The sequence below is a fragment of the Cordyceps javanica genome, chromosome 4 (assembly GCF_051103115.1).
Source record: "Cordyceps javanica chromosome 4, complete sequence".
Taxonomy (NCBI): Eukaryota; Fungi; Ascomycota; class Sordariomycetes; order Hypocreales; family Cordycipitaceae; genus Cordyceps; species Cordyceps javanica.
This window is the reverse complement of record NC_139298.1, coordinates 3225487-3238424: the sequence shown is the minus strand read 5'-3', so window position 1 is coordinate 3238424 and position 12938 is coordinate 3225487. Positions and strand designations below refer to the sequence as shown.

At 55.7% G+C, this 12938-nt stretch overlaps 2 protein-coding genes across 2 annotated transcripts; both read left to right on the top strand.

Annotated features, from left to right (window-relative positions):
* Nucleotides 1–1133: 1133 nt before the first annotated feature.
* Nucleotides 1134–2954, top strand: V2A60_006864 (uncharacterized protein; the record flags this gene model as incomplete). The annotated part of the gene is made up of 3 exons (XM_083258154.1): nucleotides 1134–1216; nucleotides 1858–2268; nucleotides 2330–2954. The coding sequence occupies 3 exons, from the start codon at nucleotides 1134–1136 to the stop codon at nucleotides 2952–2954; spliced, it is 1119 nt and encodes a 372-aa protein (XP_083114280.1).
* Nucleotides 2955–8807: 5853 nt separating this feature from the next.
* On the top strand, nucleotides 8808–11911 carry V2A60_006863 (Zn(II)2Cys6 transcription factor; the record flags this gene model as incomplete). Its single annotated transcript, XM_083258153.1, has 3 exons — nucleotides 8808–9118; nucleotides 9908–10060; nucleotides 10318–11911. The coding sequence occupies 3 exons, from the start codon at nucleotides 8808–8810 to the stop codon at nucleotides 11909–11911; spliced, it is 2058 nt and encodes a 685-aa protein (XP_083114279.1).
* Between the last annotated feature and the right edge of the window lie 1027 nt (nucleotides 11912–12938).

Here is a 12938-nt window from a genome sequence, read left to right as displayed (position 1 = left end):
GCCAGGAGCTGGCGGGGCTAAAGGTGCCCGTTCCACTAGGTATTCGTAGACCGTGTTAGAAGAAGCCTTTGTCCAGGACTCAGTGCATATGCGGCCATCTCAAGGTACAACTGGAGTCGCCCAATCTGGCCAGAAAACGTCGGTGTAGAACATACCTTTCATCGCTTGGTCTGATGTTGACTTCTTTTCGGCAGTGGGTGTCATGCGATCCAAGTCCCCTACGGACGGAAGCGAAACTTTGGTAGCGCCCAGGTGCTTTTGAATACTCTGCAATGTCTGTTCTATGGGTATAACGTATCCTTCTCCGAAAGTGCCAACGGCGACCAAGTGGCCATACACATGCCCACTCTGGGGGTTCACGATCCATGCGCCAGAATCGCCAGAGAAGAGAGCTGCACTGTATTAGAAGTTTCACAGTCTTCGCCCGGGATCCTTACTGACTTGAATTTGAGTGGGGTTTAAAGTCCATTGTCTGGACCAATGTTTTGCCTGGCGATATGCAGAGTCTTGACGTCTTTTGAGCGAGCTGCCCAGGCTTCGCCCCTCGGTTGGTCAAAGCGACTGCATCAATCATCGTCGATACTGACGAGTTGTCCAAGACCGAAAGTTCGGTCTTTTCATTCAGCATGTTTGGTAGCAGATCACTCGCATTGTCCAGTGCTATCAAGGCCCAATCGCAGTTTCCTTCCGCCGAGGCGTGGCGAAAAGAGTCATGAGAGACAGGCCCAACATAATAGTTAAAGACATCTTCAAAGAGATCTTCTCTCCTATAAGCATGTAATGCTTTTTCAATTTCTTCTCCTAATTTGAGTTCTAATTTGCGTCTTTCAGCTGATTCATTGTCGCTATCGGAATCCGTTTTTTGGGGTGATTCGTCCATATGGATGCTGTCAGACCGGTCATCCGTATCCGACTCTTCGGAGAGCATGTCGTTGTCCACTGATTCGAGAATCTCGTCAATTCCATGTCCAGTAGTCATACCAAAGAGTGAGCATCCCGAATCCGCCTGGACCATGATGATGCCGCCCAAGGTAGCCACTCGAGTAGCGACGCCAAGCGACAGCTGCACACGCCGACCACAAAGCGTATTGTTCGGCCTCCCTGGTGTCCCTGCTGGGCCCAACATGGCCGCAATGTCGGTCTTGTCCGCCATCAGTTTTCGCAGACCTCCTTCAATAATCCTGACGCGAAAGTCTGCCCCTAAAGCTCCCACGACGTGCGCTTCGTCAAACAAACGGCGGGCTTTCTTAGCGGCGTGAGATCCACACTGAAGGACGATGTATAGCTCGGCCGTGGTCTCGCTCTCGCCAAGAGATTTGCACTTAACAGAAAAGTCGCAAGCGCCTGTGCTGATTTGGGTTGCTCTCCTAGTACCCAAGAAGCTCCGTGAATCGAAGATACGGTCACGCAGCGCCGAGCCGTACACTCTTTGCAAATCTTCAAATTGCTGCTCAAGCCGCTTCGGAATTTAGATCTTCCTGGCGCTGTAGCACTATTTGACCTGTGCCTTGCGCGACAATCACCGTGATGCCGCTGGATGCGCTGCTCATCAACCGCGCGAGATGAGGGGGTGGCAGATGGGAAGCGAGCCGGAAGCTGAAGAGGAGAGTTGAGCATCAATACATATATAGTTCCATAGCCGCTGACTCAGCCTGCAGGAAATGCAGCTCGACGTGGCAGACACAACGTCATTGGGGCGAGGCCGGGCCGAGAGATGCAGGGTGCTACCACCTCTCAGCGTTTAGAGTGGGCGGCCCGCCACATCCTCCTCCAGGAATCCTAGAGACTATCAGGCAACAGCACACAAGCATTTAGTGATTCCTGCCGTTCCGAATTCCTTGGAGCTGATCTATGCAGGGAGCATGCTGGCCCTCGGTCACGTTCTCTGGGCGTGTGGCTGTTGTGTGACAGCTGTGCTGCCGGTCAAGCCTGCGGCGAGAACGCGTGCAACCTCGGCGACCTTAGCGAGAGGCGCTACTTTCCATTCTACAAGAAGCTCATCGGGAAGTACGTAGACGAGGGTTTCGTGGCCACGCAGGCATTTTGTGCGCACGAGGACCTCTTTGCCGCCCTCGGCGCACGGGGGGCGGACCCCGGCCTGACGCGGCGGCAACTCGCCGACTGCATCGCCCAGGGCCGTCCTGTCCCGTCCAATGCCATGTCAGCAGCCGCCAGCCTCCTCTTCAAGGTGCTCTTCATGGTCGATGCGTCCTCGGCGCGTCTCTTCTCCACGCCGGGCACGCTGGAGCTCCGCCGCTTCCGCACGCCGTGGCGAGACTAACGTCCCGTTCTGCGACTAACATCCACGACATCTTCCCCCCTCGCACAGCCGCGATGGCGGCGGCGGCGGCGGCGTCTTCGGCGGCGTCTTCGGTGACGAAAAAAATGACATTTTCGTGGACATGGAGCGGGTGCTGCGGGCGTCGCAGCTCAAGAAGAAGCTGCAGGTGACTGACCCTGCGGCTCACGCACGACTTGCGGGACCATCTGCAGTCCGACCGGAAGCACCGAATCCTCGACATTTTCCATCTGACAACGTTTCCTCAGGGAAGAACTGCGGCTTTCTAGAGAATCGCCAAGTTCGCCAAGTTCACCCGATTTCGGAGCGGGAAAGTGTCATCAGAGCCGGACACCACGAATGGGTATACCGCCGACAACACCACCACCATCCTCTTCTCTTCGCCAACACTTTTGTGCTGCTCGAGACGCTCTTCTCCACTCAGAAAATTCTCTTTCCGCCCTCCGATGCGCGCTCGCGGGCACTTCTTGCGCACGCTCATCACCTCGGCCGGTTCCGATCCCGACGCGACACGGTACGGAGTCAGTCAGCAACGGCCCGCAGGCAGAACGAGGTCACCCTCACGCACCACGTATACCGGGCGGAGCGTCTCGAGAACTTGTACGAGAAGACGCCCAACCCAACACCCCGATGGGCTGGGTGGAGCGGGTACTAGAGTGCAAGAGCGGCAAGCGGCATGTCACATTGCTCGCCACCTCCTAGGCAGAGGCGTGACAGTCGAAAACGGTGGCACCATTTCCACTGTATATTTATGGGCAGCATCATGGGTCCATGATGCTATGCTCAAATGAAGGAATCATGAGCGGCTGCTGAGAGAACCAACGGAACTCGTCACAGCGAAAAGTGATAGTCGAATGAGGTTGGATCCTGGTGATGCTCCAGGGGTGTAGGTTAGCAGGCGCAGGTCGGGCTAACAGTATAAGAAACCGGCCAACATGAGTCGGGCAAACATAGATAATACTCTATTTCCCCCCAACTGCGACTCATTTTTCTTGCCACAAATAAAGTGCACAAACAAGATGCCGTCATCCTTCCTGTCTGACTGTTGTCAAGGAAAGGTTGTGACTGCATGGTCTACGGCCATGTAGAGGCTGCCGCATACACAACCATGACATGTTCTGACCAAAAAAAAAAAAAAAAAAAAAAAAAAATCGAGGAGAAGATGAGAGATACAGATCATACAACAACTGCCAAGGCCAGGCTATATAATATTTCTTTTTTTTGAAATGACAGTCTCGTTGATGACGTCGTTTCGACTTTTCGACCCATCGACTGTCTGCTATAAACGATAGGCGCCACAGCCGCAAATCAGGATACATGCAAAGTGCTGTGAACACGCCATAATGATGATAGGAAAAAAAAAAAAAGACTACTTGTAGCCGCGTACCCAATCAGGCGAGTCGGAAAGAGCATGTGGCAAAAAAAAGAAAAAAGGAAAAAAAGCCAAGCCTGTTTGATTTCATTTCTTTTGGTGGCACAGACGTAGCCTTTCGCGTCCACAGACCGCGATGGCGCTGGTGTACGAGAGACACCGTGCACTGAGCAAACGAAGTCAGAGAGAGAACAGCACGCTTGCGAAGCTACGGTATGTAGCCGACATGCCGACAAGAGAGATATCTTTGCCTGGATAGTGTTTTGTAGCAAAGTGGTTCACTGTTCGAATCATGGGTAGAGATGAGGCATCACAGGTTTGGCGAGCTACCACTCTAGATAAAGGTCTTAATGGGCAGTGCGGGCAATGGCTGATCTAATGGCATGATGATGATGATGCGCTGCCAGCCTTCAGTTTGGGGTTTCTTCTTGGTTGGCCATGGAAAATGCAACGCTCTTGTTCGGCAAGCTTGGGTCAGTTTTCCTGTAGAGCCGGTCGCATTTGCGGTTGAGTAGGCAGGGAGGTAGGTACGAGTGAGCGCCACCAGCTGTACGAGGGCTGGCGTAGGACTGAGGCCGGCCTGGTAGAGAGGAATGTTGGCTACGTCATGGCCAATACAATTTGGTCTATTATTCCTTTTGACGAAATGCCGGGCCATCCATTCGGCACTGCACCGAAAGGGAAAAGAATCAGCCAGGCTCAGGTTGAGCGGGAGCTCCGGAGGTACCGGTCTAGCACCGAGTGGAGGCCGGGTTTCGAGCGTGTGTCGACGTATGTACTGGTATGCCCGAGGCCGCGGCGGGGTTGGGAAGCATGACTCTACTCAGCACTCCGTCCGCACGAGACGATGGGGACAGGAGCGCCACAGTCCGGGGCGGCGAGTGATGACAAGGAGGCATACTCAGAGGTAGTGAGCCGGTGTACTCGGTAGAGCTGACGCGAATACGGGCGAGCGCGTAGCAGGCTCCGGGCCAACAAAGGAGGCGGGGGGAGGCGGGGGGAGTCGGGGAGGTGCGTGTTCAGTTGCGACTACTAAACAGCAAGGGGCGCTATTGAGCCGTTGGTGTGACGGACAAACTGAAAGGAGCGGAGCGGGGTGGGTCGAGACCGGCCATCCGTCGAGGATGATTGCCCAGTTATGCTGCTCGTGTTGCCGGGCCTCGCAAATTATCAGGCCCCCCTCTCGTCGAGGTTAAAATTAGCACCTTGCACAAGCCGAGTCGGCGAGGACCAGAGTGGGAGCTGGGGGATTTGATTTGCCGCAGAGCTGGGCGAGGAGACTGTGTCCGGCCCCACAGGGACAGGAGGTGTGGAAGGGCCCGGCCGCGAAAGTGAGGACGGGTTGTCAATGTCTACGGGACGTCCAGGACAAAGCAACCGGCTTTTGGTCAGAGCTTCAAGGGGGCGACCAGAGTGCGTGGCGCGCCCGTTGGAGGATTGGCTACGCGGCGTGGAAGCGGGTCGCCGCCTCGCGGTGAGACATGTATCTCCGGAAGACGAGACCGCATCAACTATGCAAGGTGTGGCCGGCGCATCATGTCGCGGAGATGGTCTGTCTAGGTTCAGGATTTGCCGTGCCGAACGTAGGGTGTCGGCGTGCCTCGCATGTCTGGGAGCGGCCTGGGTCCGGAGCCCAAGTGTTGCTTTGGGAAGGTGAGTTGGGATGAACCTGGAATTTACGGCCAGATTCTGGCTCTGGCTCTGGCTCTGGCTCTGGCACCGTGTTTTATTCTTATCTTATTCTTGTTTGACCGAGTCTTGGCTGAGACGTTGACGCCAAACTTGACTTGTTAAGCAGGGCGAGGGCGCAACGCGGGTGCAAACTGGTCGGAGCAGACAACGCGCGCCAGCAAACGGCAGACAGGCGGGGAGGGGGGGGGGAGAGAATGGGTGGTCAGCGCCGGCGAAAGAAAGCAGCACAAGTAAAAAAGCAAGGACGCAGAACGCAGGGTGGCATTCGGTGGCCTTGCCTTGTTCGCCCAGTCGTACATGCGCGACGAGCGCCAGGCAAGATGATGGCAAGATGGTAACTGGTATCGGTGGAGGGGCAGAACGGGGTGCCCCCAAATTACTTAGTACAGGCCTGCATCTGGATGTGAGACATGTCGCTGGCGACTCTCCAATCAAGACTAGTTCTGCAGCGGGAAGGGCTCGGGGCTGGACGCCACCGACGAGCGTTGTTTGCTTGATGAGGGATTATCTTGGAGGTTGCTGTGACGGTGTGCGGCGTGCGGCCGGCCCAAGGAGCAACACATGGGAGGAGATGTGTGGCGCTGGAGGCTGGAAGGCTGGAAGGCTGGAGGGCTGGAGAGCGGGAGTGCAGATCCCAAACGAGGCCAGGTAGGGAGACTGTAGGCGAGGGAAAAAAACGGGCGACAAGAGGACAGGATAAGACGAGGTAGCGGGCGCAGGGCTGCGAGGTTGACGAGCATCGACGAGATGGCGTGCGTGTCGCAGGAACGCGACGAGAAGGGGCAGCAGATTGACGCTACCGTGGTGCCTTGACGCGCGCAGGCTGGCAGCGGGTCGACGCCATGATGGGAGGCCGCGTAGAAGCCCCGGATTGGCGTGGGAGGAGAAGCGTAGGACGGGGTGGGCGCGAGATGCTGCGAGGTGGTTGGGTTGGTCGTTTATCGGACGACAAGGTTGGGTAGGACAGGATTGAGCGAGCGGGTGGATGAGTGAATGAATGAATGAATGGGTGGTTGATTGATTGAGTGCGTGCGTGGGATTGTGCGTGCTAATTAGTATGTGTGTGCGATGCGATGGAGTGCATCATAAAGAAACAGGGCGTTTGGAAGGCGGATGAGCGTTTGGACAGAGAAGGGTCCACTGTCGAGATCTGTCGGGAATCGAGGTAGAGTATCCGTAGGGATGAGAAGGAGGGGGTGAGTAATTCACTGGCCACGTAGTGACCGTGGTATGTAATTATGGGAGGAGCAAGCGGGAGGTGAGGTCGGGTGAGAGGGGAACAAGGTGACAAGGTAACAAGGTAAGATGGCAAGAGGGTAAGTAACAGGGGAGAGAGGAAAAGAGGAGAAACTCGATCGGCCGGCCGGCCGGTCGGTCAAGACAAGGCGGGCAGGCTAAGAAGGCGAGACGCTGGAGTGCCAAAGTGGTCAAGTGGTCGAGTGGTCGAGTGACGATGGAGTGGTCGACGTGAGGCGAGAAAACAGGCCATTTGGTAGTTATAGGAATGCGGCATGTGAGGGGAAGTCGGCCTCGGTGGTGTGCGAGGCTGTGTCGAAGCGGGATGGTATTGGTAGATGATGCCCAACGCGTGGTGATGAGGACAAGGTGATGCCGGGAGGTGTTTCAATATTGGACAGTATAGCAGGATTCCGTCTTGTTCATTCTGATCTGGTTGCTTGCGACACTTTCTTTCTTTTTTCTTTTCTTTTCTTTACGCTTCTTTTCAGTTCCTCCTTTCCAGAGCTTCATCAACATTTCCCATGCCAACCGCCAGGAGCTCGCCAGGGCACTGTACGGGGAACGGAGGAGGCCGGCGCTTGGCATGGGCGCCCCGGGGCCAGGTGGAGGAGGGCCGCTGCGGTCAGTGAAAGGTCAGTGAACGGTCAGTGAATGGGCCGCTGTAGGGTTTGGCGACACAGTGCTGGCGCACAGGTAGCTCGCACTGGGCGGCGATACGGCAGCACCGAGGGCCGGAGCGGAGCAAACAGAGGGGGGAGGAGGAAGGAAGGGAGAGAAGGAGGAGGAGGCCAAGGCCAAGTTGAACGTTTTGTGGCTGTTGGGTTTTTGGGATCCTGATTTCTCCCGGCTCCCCCCCCCTCCCCCCTCTCCTCTTTCTTTTGCGTTTTTTATTTTTATTTTGGCCTCGACATGTATCAAGAGAAGATGGGGGATATTTTCAATGCAACAGCAATTTTTTTTCCTCAGTCATGTTTTTTTTTCCCCTCCCTTCTTCCCCTGATGAAATTTAGACGACGTGCGTGGGCGCTGTGTCTCGTGTCGGGTCGTGTTGCGTAGGGGTGGGTCTGGCAGGGCCGGCACCACCAACCCGATCCGCCCGTCGCTGTCCAAGTGGGAGTGGTGAGTGTGCGGCGCGGCGAGGACGGGGGAGGGGGTACTACCTAAGGAAATGATGATGCTGATGATGATGATGTGGCAGCTGGCAGGGCTTTTATTTGGGTAAGTAGTTGGGTAGGCAGGTACCTACCTTATTACCTGAGCAAGTAATTAGCTTGGTAACTACTAACCTAGGTATTTAATTACTGAGTACTCCGTACCCGAGTACGTGTTGGCAACTGGCAACTGGCAACCAAAATTAAAAGGCAACGCCGGTTTCTCGTCTCTCCGGGGCCTTTTTTTTTCTGCCGAACAGTGCCCTGTAATCCCCCCCCTCCCCCCCAACACAAGGCAAACGCAGGGCATGAGCCGCCTTTTTTACTGCCTTTCATATTTATTCGTCAATTATTGAATTTTCTTTTTTTTTTATTATTTTTTTCCGGCCGCCATCACCCGCCCGCCCGCGCTCTCCGCCCGTCTCCTCCTCCTTCTCCTCGTCGCTCTCTCTGCCCTTTCCTTCTCGCTCTGGTCTGGTCCGCCCTCTGCCTGTCCTGCGCCTCGCGTCCGCCCGCCGCCGCCGCCTCTCTGTCTCCCCTTCCTTCCTTCCCTCCCGACTCGCCGAATTTTTTCTTTCTTGCCATCTCCCCTAACTAGCACCTCACACGTCAGTGAGCCATCGCCGTTGATTCTGTCGAATCGTCGCGCATCGTCTTTTTCATTCTTCTTTTCCCCCGTCATTCTCTCATTCTCTCTTTTTTTCAACAACGCCTCTCCCTCCGTGCCTTTTTTTTGGGGGGCGGGTTGTGATCTCCGTCGTTGGTTCTGTCTGCCTGCCTACCTGTGCCTGCGCTGCGCCGCGCGCGTGCGACGTGTAGTAGTGCCCCATAAGTTTTTGCCCCCCCCGACTTGTCCGGCCGCGCAGCGTTTGCTCTTTGTCCGGGCTTCTTCTCCCTCTTCCACCACCCCAACTCTCCTCATCGCATACCGTCAAATTTCGAATCCAAATCACCCTCATCTCGCGCCGGATCCGATATCTCGCGTACCATTTTTTTGTTTTCTGATTCTCCTTCCTCCTCACGACTCGCGACCGACGGCGCGCAAACACCAGCCATGTCCGGCGTGATTCGCTCGACCGCCCTCAGGGCCGGCGGAGCCTGCGTGCGCTGCCGCAAAGGCAAGACAAAGTGCGTCTACGATCGCGGCCCTGGCAACCCGTGCAAAAACTGCTCCAAGGGCATGCACGAATGCTATCTCCCATCGGAGAGCGCTGCCCATCACAACGGCCAGAGTCCTGCTCGCCACACCACTCAGTCTCGCCCAGCGCGCGACAGCCTCCCGGCCTCCGGCGCCGGGTCCTCTGAGGCCAGGCAAGCCGTTGTGGGCTCCAGCGGCCCCAGGCACACACAGTCCAGCTCCGAAAAGTAAGTTGGCCCAGCACATTTTCATTTCAACGACGTGGATGCAAGGGCAAAAAACAAAAAGAAAAAAGAAATGGCGATTTTGGAAAAGCGATTTGCTCTTCTGTTAATCATTTCTTCTCCCCTGATTCTATTCTCTTGTTTTTTTTTTCGCTCTTCTCGTCATCCCCCTCCCCTATCCCATCCCATCTCGCCCCCCCTTATTCCCGTACCGCCCGTCTCACCCCAGTGCACATCACCAGGCGCTACGTCGCCCGTCGCCTCCTACGCAACCACCGCCATCACCCTGTTACCAGCACCGGTACTGCCAGTAGCAGTACTACAGCGACTACTTGGTACTACTGCCACCTCATCCGCTTTCTCCTCCTTCTCCTCGGCGCAGCCCAGTTTCCTCATCCTCACCACCCTTCGTGTCCCGGTCTCACTCGCCGAGTCGTCATTCACTAGCATATACGCTGGTACCCCCGATGCCGCCTTGTTTTTTTTTCCTGCCTTGGCCTTTCTCGGCTGCCCGTCCTCCGTCACATTCATCATCCCAACCCCACAAAAAATTTAGGCATTCGGCCTGCGCCTGGGCCGAGGTTTTTTTTTCGCCCGCCCTTGCCTGCGCCGCCCCCCGGCTACTTGCCCTACCTCGCTGCATTTACTCGTGCTCCTCTTCATTTTACCTCGCCTTGCGGACATCCCCGTCGTGCTCCCGCCTACACCCGCTCCTTCGCTCGCCAGCCGTCGTACCCAGACCCGGAAGACTGTCCGGAAATCCGACCACCCTTACTGACATTCGCCCCTTAGGCTGACCCCAGAGCTCATCGCCGAGTGCGAGCGAGTCGTCTCAAAGACCTTTCCCGCTTGTGTCGCCTTCCACAAGCCTTCCTTTGTCCAGCAGCTCAAGAATGCCTCGCTTGAGTCTACCCTCGTTTACGGCCTTCTGGCTTGTGCTTCTCGGTAAGTCTTGTTGCTGTCCTGCCGCCCTGCCTCACTACTACGCCGCCCTTCTCGGCTGTCCTGCCCTTCCTCCTCCGGATCACCGCATTTATTTGCGGGCCACTACGCAGAATTCATCGGTCCCCGGTCCACCCACCGAGCGCCGCCTCGTTCCGACCTGCGCCTCACCACCCCAGCCCTGTCTACTTTCGCCCCTGCCCGCCCTCATCAGTCTTTGCACAGTGTCCCGAGTGCTGAACTGACCACCTTGCCTCTAGGAGCTCCCCCAGTCTGATCCGCCGCTATGGCTCCTCGTCACAGGCTGCCGAGACGTACGCCGCCAAGGCCATGACCCTCATCAATAGCAACCTTGACCATCCCAATCTGGCCGACATCCAGGCTCTTTGCCTCGTTATCATCCATGAATGGGGCTCGCGCAATGCTGTCCGGGCCTACATTTACCTCGGCCAGGCTGCCCGCATGCTGCAGATGTACCGCATTCTCAACAGCCACCACGCTGGCGAGAGTGCTGACCAGTGGCTCCGTGACGAGAGCTGCCGTCGAACTCTGTGGCTCATCTACATCCTCGACTGCCTCCTCACCAGCACTCCGGGTCGTTTCCCTGCCCTGACTGCCCAGGATACCGCCACCGTCTCCCTGCCCTGCTCTGACATTAACTTTGCCTTTGGCAACGCCGTGTACATCAAGTCGCTGGTGCAGTACCTGAACCGGGCCACTGCCTCGCCTAGCCATGGACCCACCGCCGAGATTGGCGAGTATGGCTACATCGTCATTGCCGCTACGCTCTGGCGTGACGTCGTCGGCATGCTTACCACGAGCCCTCTCCATGGCTACGATGAAGAGGACTGCTCCAGTCTCATTGCCAAGATTGAGGATTTGCGCACCAGCTTGCCCATGCAGTACGTCGACAAACCTGGCCAGATCAATCTCCACATGACCATGGGCTCTGGCTACACCTTTGCCATGCTGCACTGCCTTCTGCATTGCGCTACAATCTTTGTCCATCGCAGACGCCTCCTGCAAGACGTCTATGCCCACGGCTTCAACGCCGAAACGTACCGCATGAGTGGTCGTGGTCATGACATTGTTGATAGAATCTTCACTGCATGCCACGCCACTCTTTCGCTGCTGACTGCAGTCGAGTCGGGCGCCGAGAAGGAGCAGCTGCCATCTTTCCCCATTTTCATGCTCTTCTCTGCCTTTACCGCCAGCGCTACCGTCGCCTACCTTTCCCTCAAGGGCCTCACCCCCAACAATGCGGTCGAGACGGCCGCCCACATTGTTAGAGACGGTCTTCGATTCATGGCTGATGGCACTGACAACTGGCCACTGATGGCCAGCTGGCTCCGACACCTCACCGTCATGCAGCGTGTTCTCAACAATGATGCCGCCGCCGCCGCTTCGGGCCGCTCAAACTCAAACGCCAACAGCGGCATCAAGGATGAGGTCTCCTCCAACGCCGACACCAACCCCGAGCCAATGGACTACGACCAGAGCAATGGTCAGCAGCATGCCACTCCCCGCTCTGTTGGCGAGCACTCGCGTGACGGCAGCGAGCCCCCTACCGTGACCATCCCCCGTCGCCCCGGTGTCACCACTATCAACGGCCACTCGAGCGGCGTGGCTACGCCCGGCAACTCGACGCCTCCGCCAAGCAGCGCTCCCCAAGCTGCCATGCATGAGACAAAGCCACAGAGCCCGGCCTCGTCCCACAGCAGCTCCTCGAATGGCCCGGAAACGCAGACCACTGCGACCAGCCAGGATATGACGGCACCCGAGCTATGCGCTGCCTTTGAGCGGCAGCTTCTCGATCTAGATGACCTAGCTGCCTTTATGGGTGGTGGTGTCTAAGACGACCTAGCACAATTCGCGTATATACTTGACTATTTGTTTTCAACCTGCAAGCATCGAGCTGCCAGAATTGTTCTGCTTCCATGGGAATTGGGCGGTAGCCGGCTGCCAGCGCCCAGCCCATGTTAGCCAAGATTCTTTATACTGCCATGGCGCGAGGGAACGGATGAGTGTAATGACTGGGACAAGTGGATTTGCGCGTTTGTAGGAATAGCTGGCTTTTGGCAATGGCGAAATGGATGGACACGAATGAATGCACAAGGAACAAAACTTGACAAAAAAACAAAATGCAAAAAAAAAAAAACAAAGCGACGCTCACAAAATACCCCCCTTTCCCCGGTTCGGACGTGGCGTTGGATGGACGGATGGCAAGGACGTGTGTGTGTTGTGGAAACGTGGGTTACGATACCAGGGGTACATGTGTTTGCCCAGGTGGCAGGTATCAGCAACAAGAAACGTTGTTGTTTTCGTGTTTTGGTGATTTCTTGACTTTATTCTGATTACGATACTATCTTTTTCATCCTTAGTATTCAACACATCTTTTTTTTTTGTCTACTGGACAATATTGTCAACGTCTTGAATTTCAGTGCCTCGTCTTCACCCACCAGTTTTGCTATTCTCGAAGTTATGTATTCCAGATTTATTACTCTATTCTTCCCTGTTACTTGCCCCCAAAACGAGCCAGTCGGCTGTGAACTATTGGTTTCGGCCCTTGCGCGCATAGGAGGACTGACTTTTACCCCAGCTTTTGCTACCCCCCCGTTCTCTCACTCAGGTCCCACCAAACAAAGTATAGATTAGCTCACGCAATGGCTTGCCTACTCGATTTAAGCTCGGTGGGGTTGAACGAGTGAGCTCGGCGGGTGCCGGTCCTACTCAGCCAGCATACGTAACTGGGCAAGTAGTTACAATGCGAGCCATCGATTAGATTTAACAAATATATCATAAATGAAGTATTGATTTTCCTCTTCTACTAATTGGTTCATCTATGGTAAAAAAAAAAAAGAAGACTTCTATGGCTACTAGT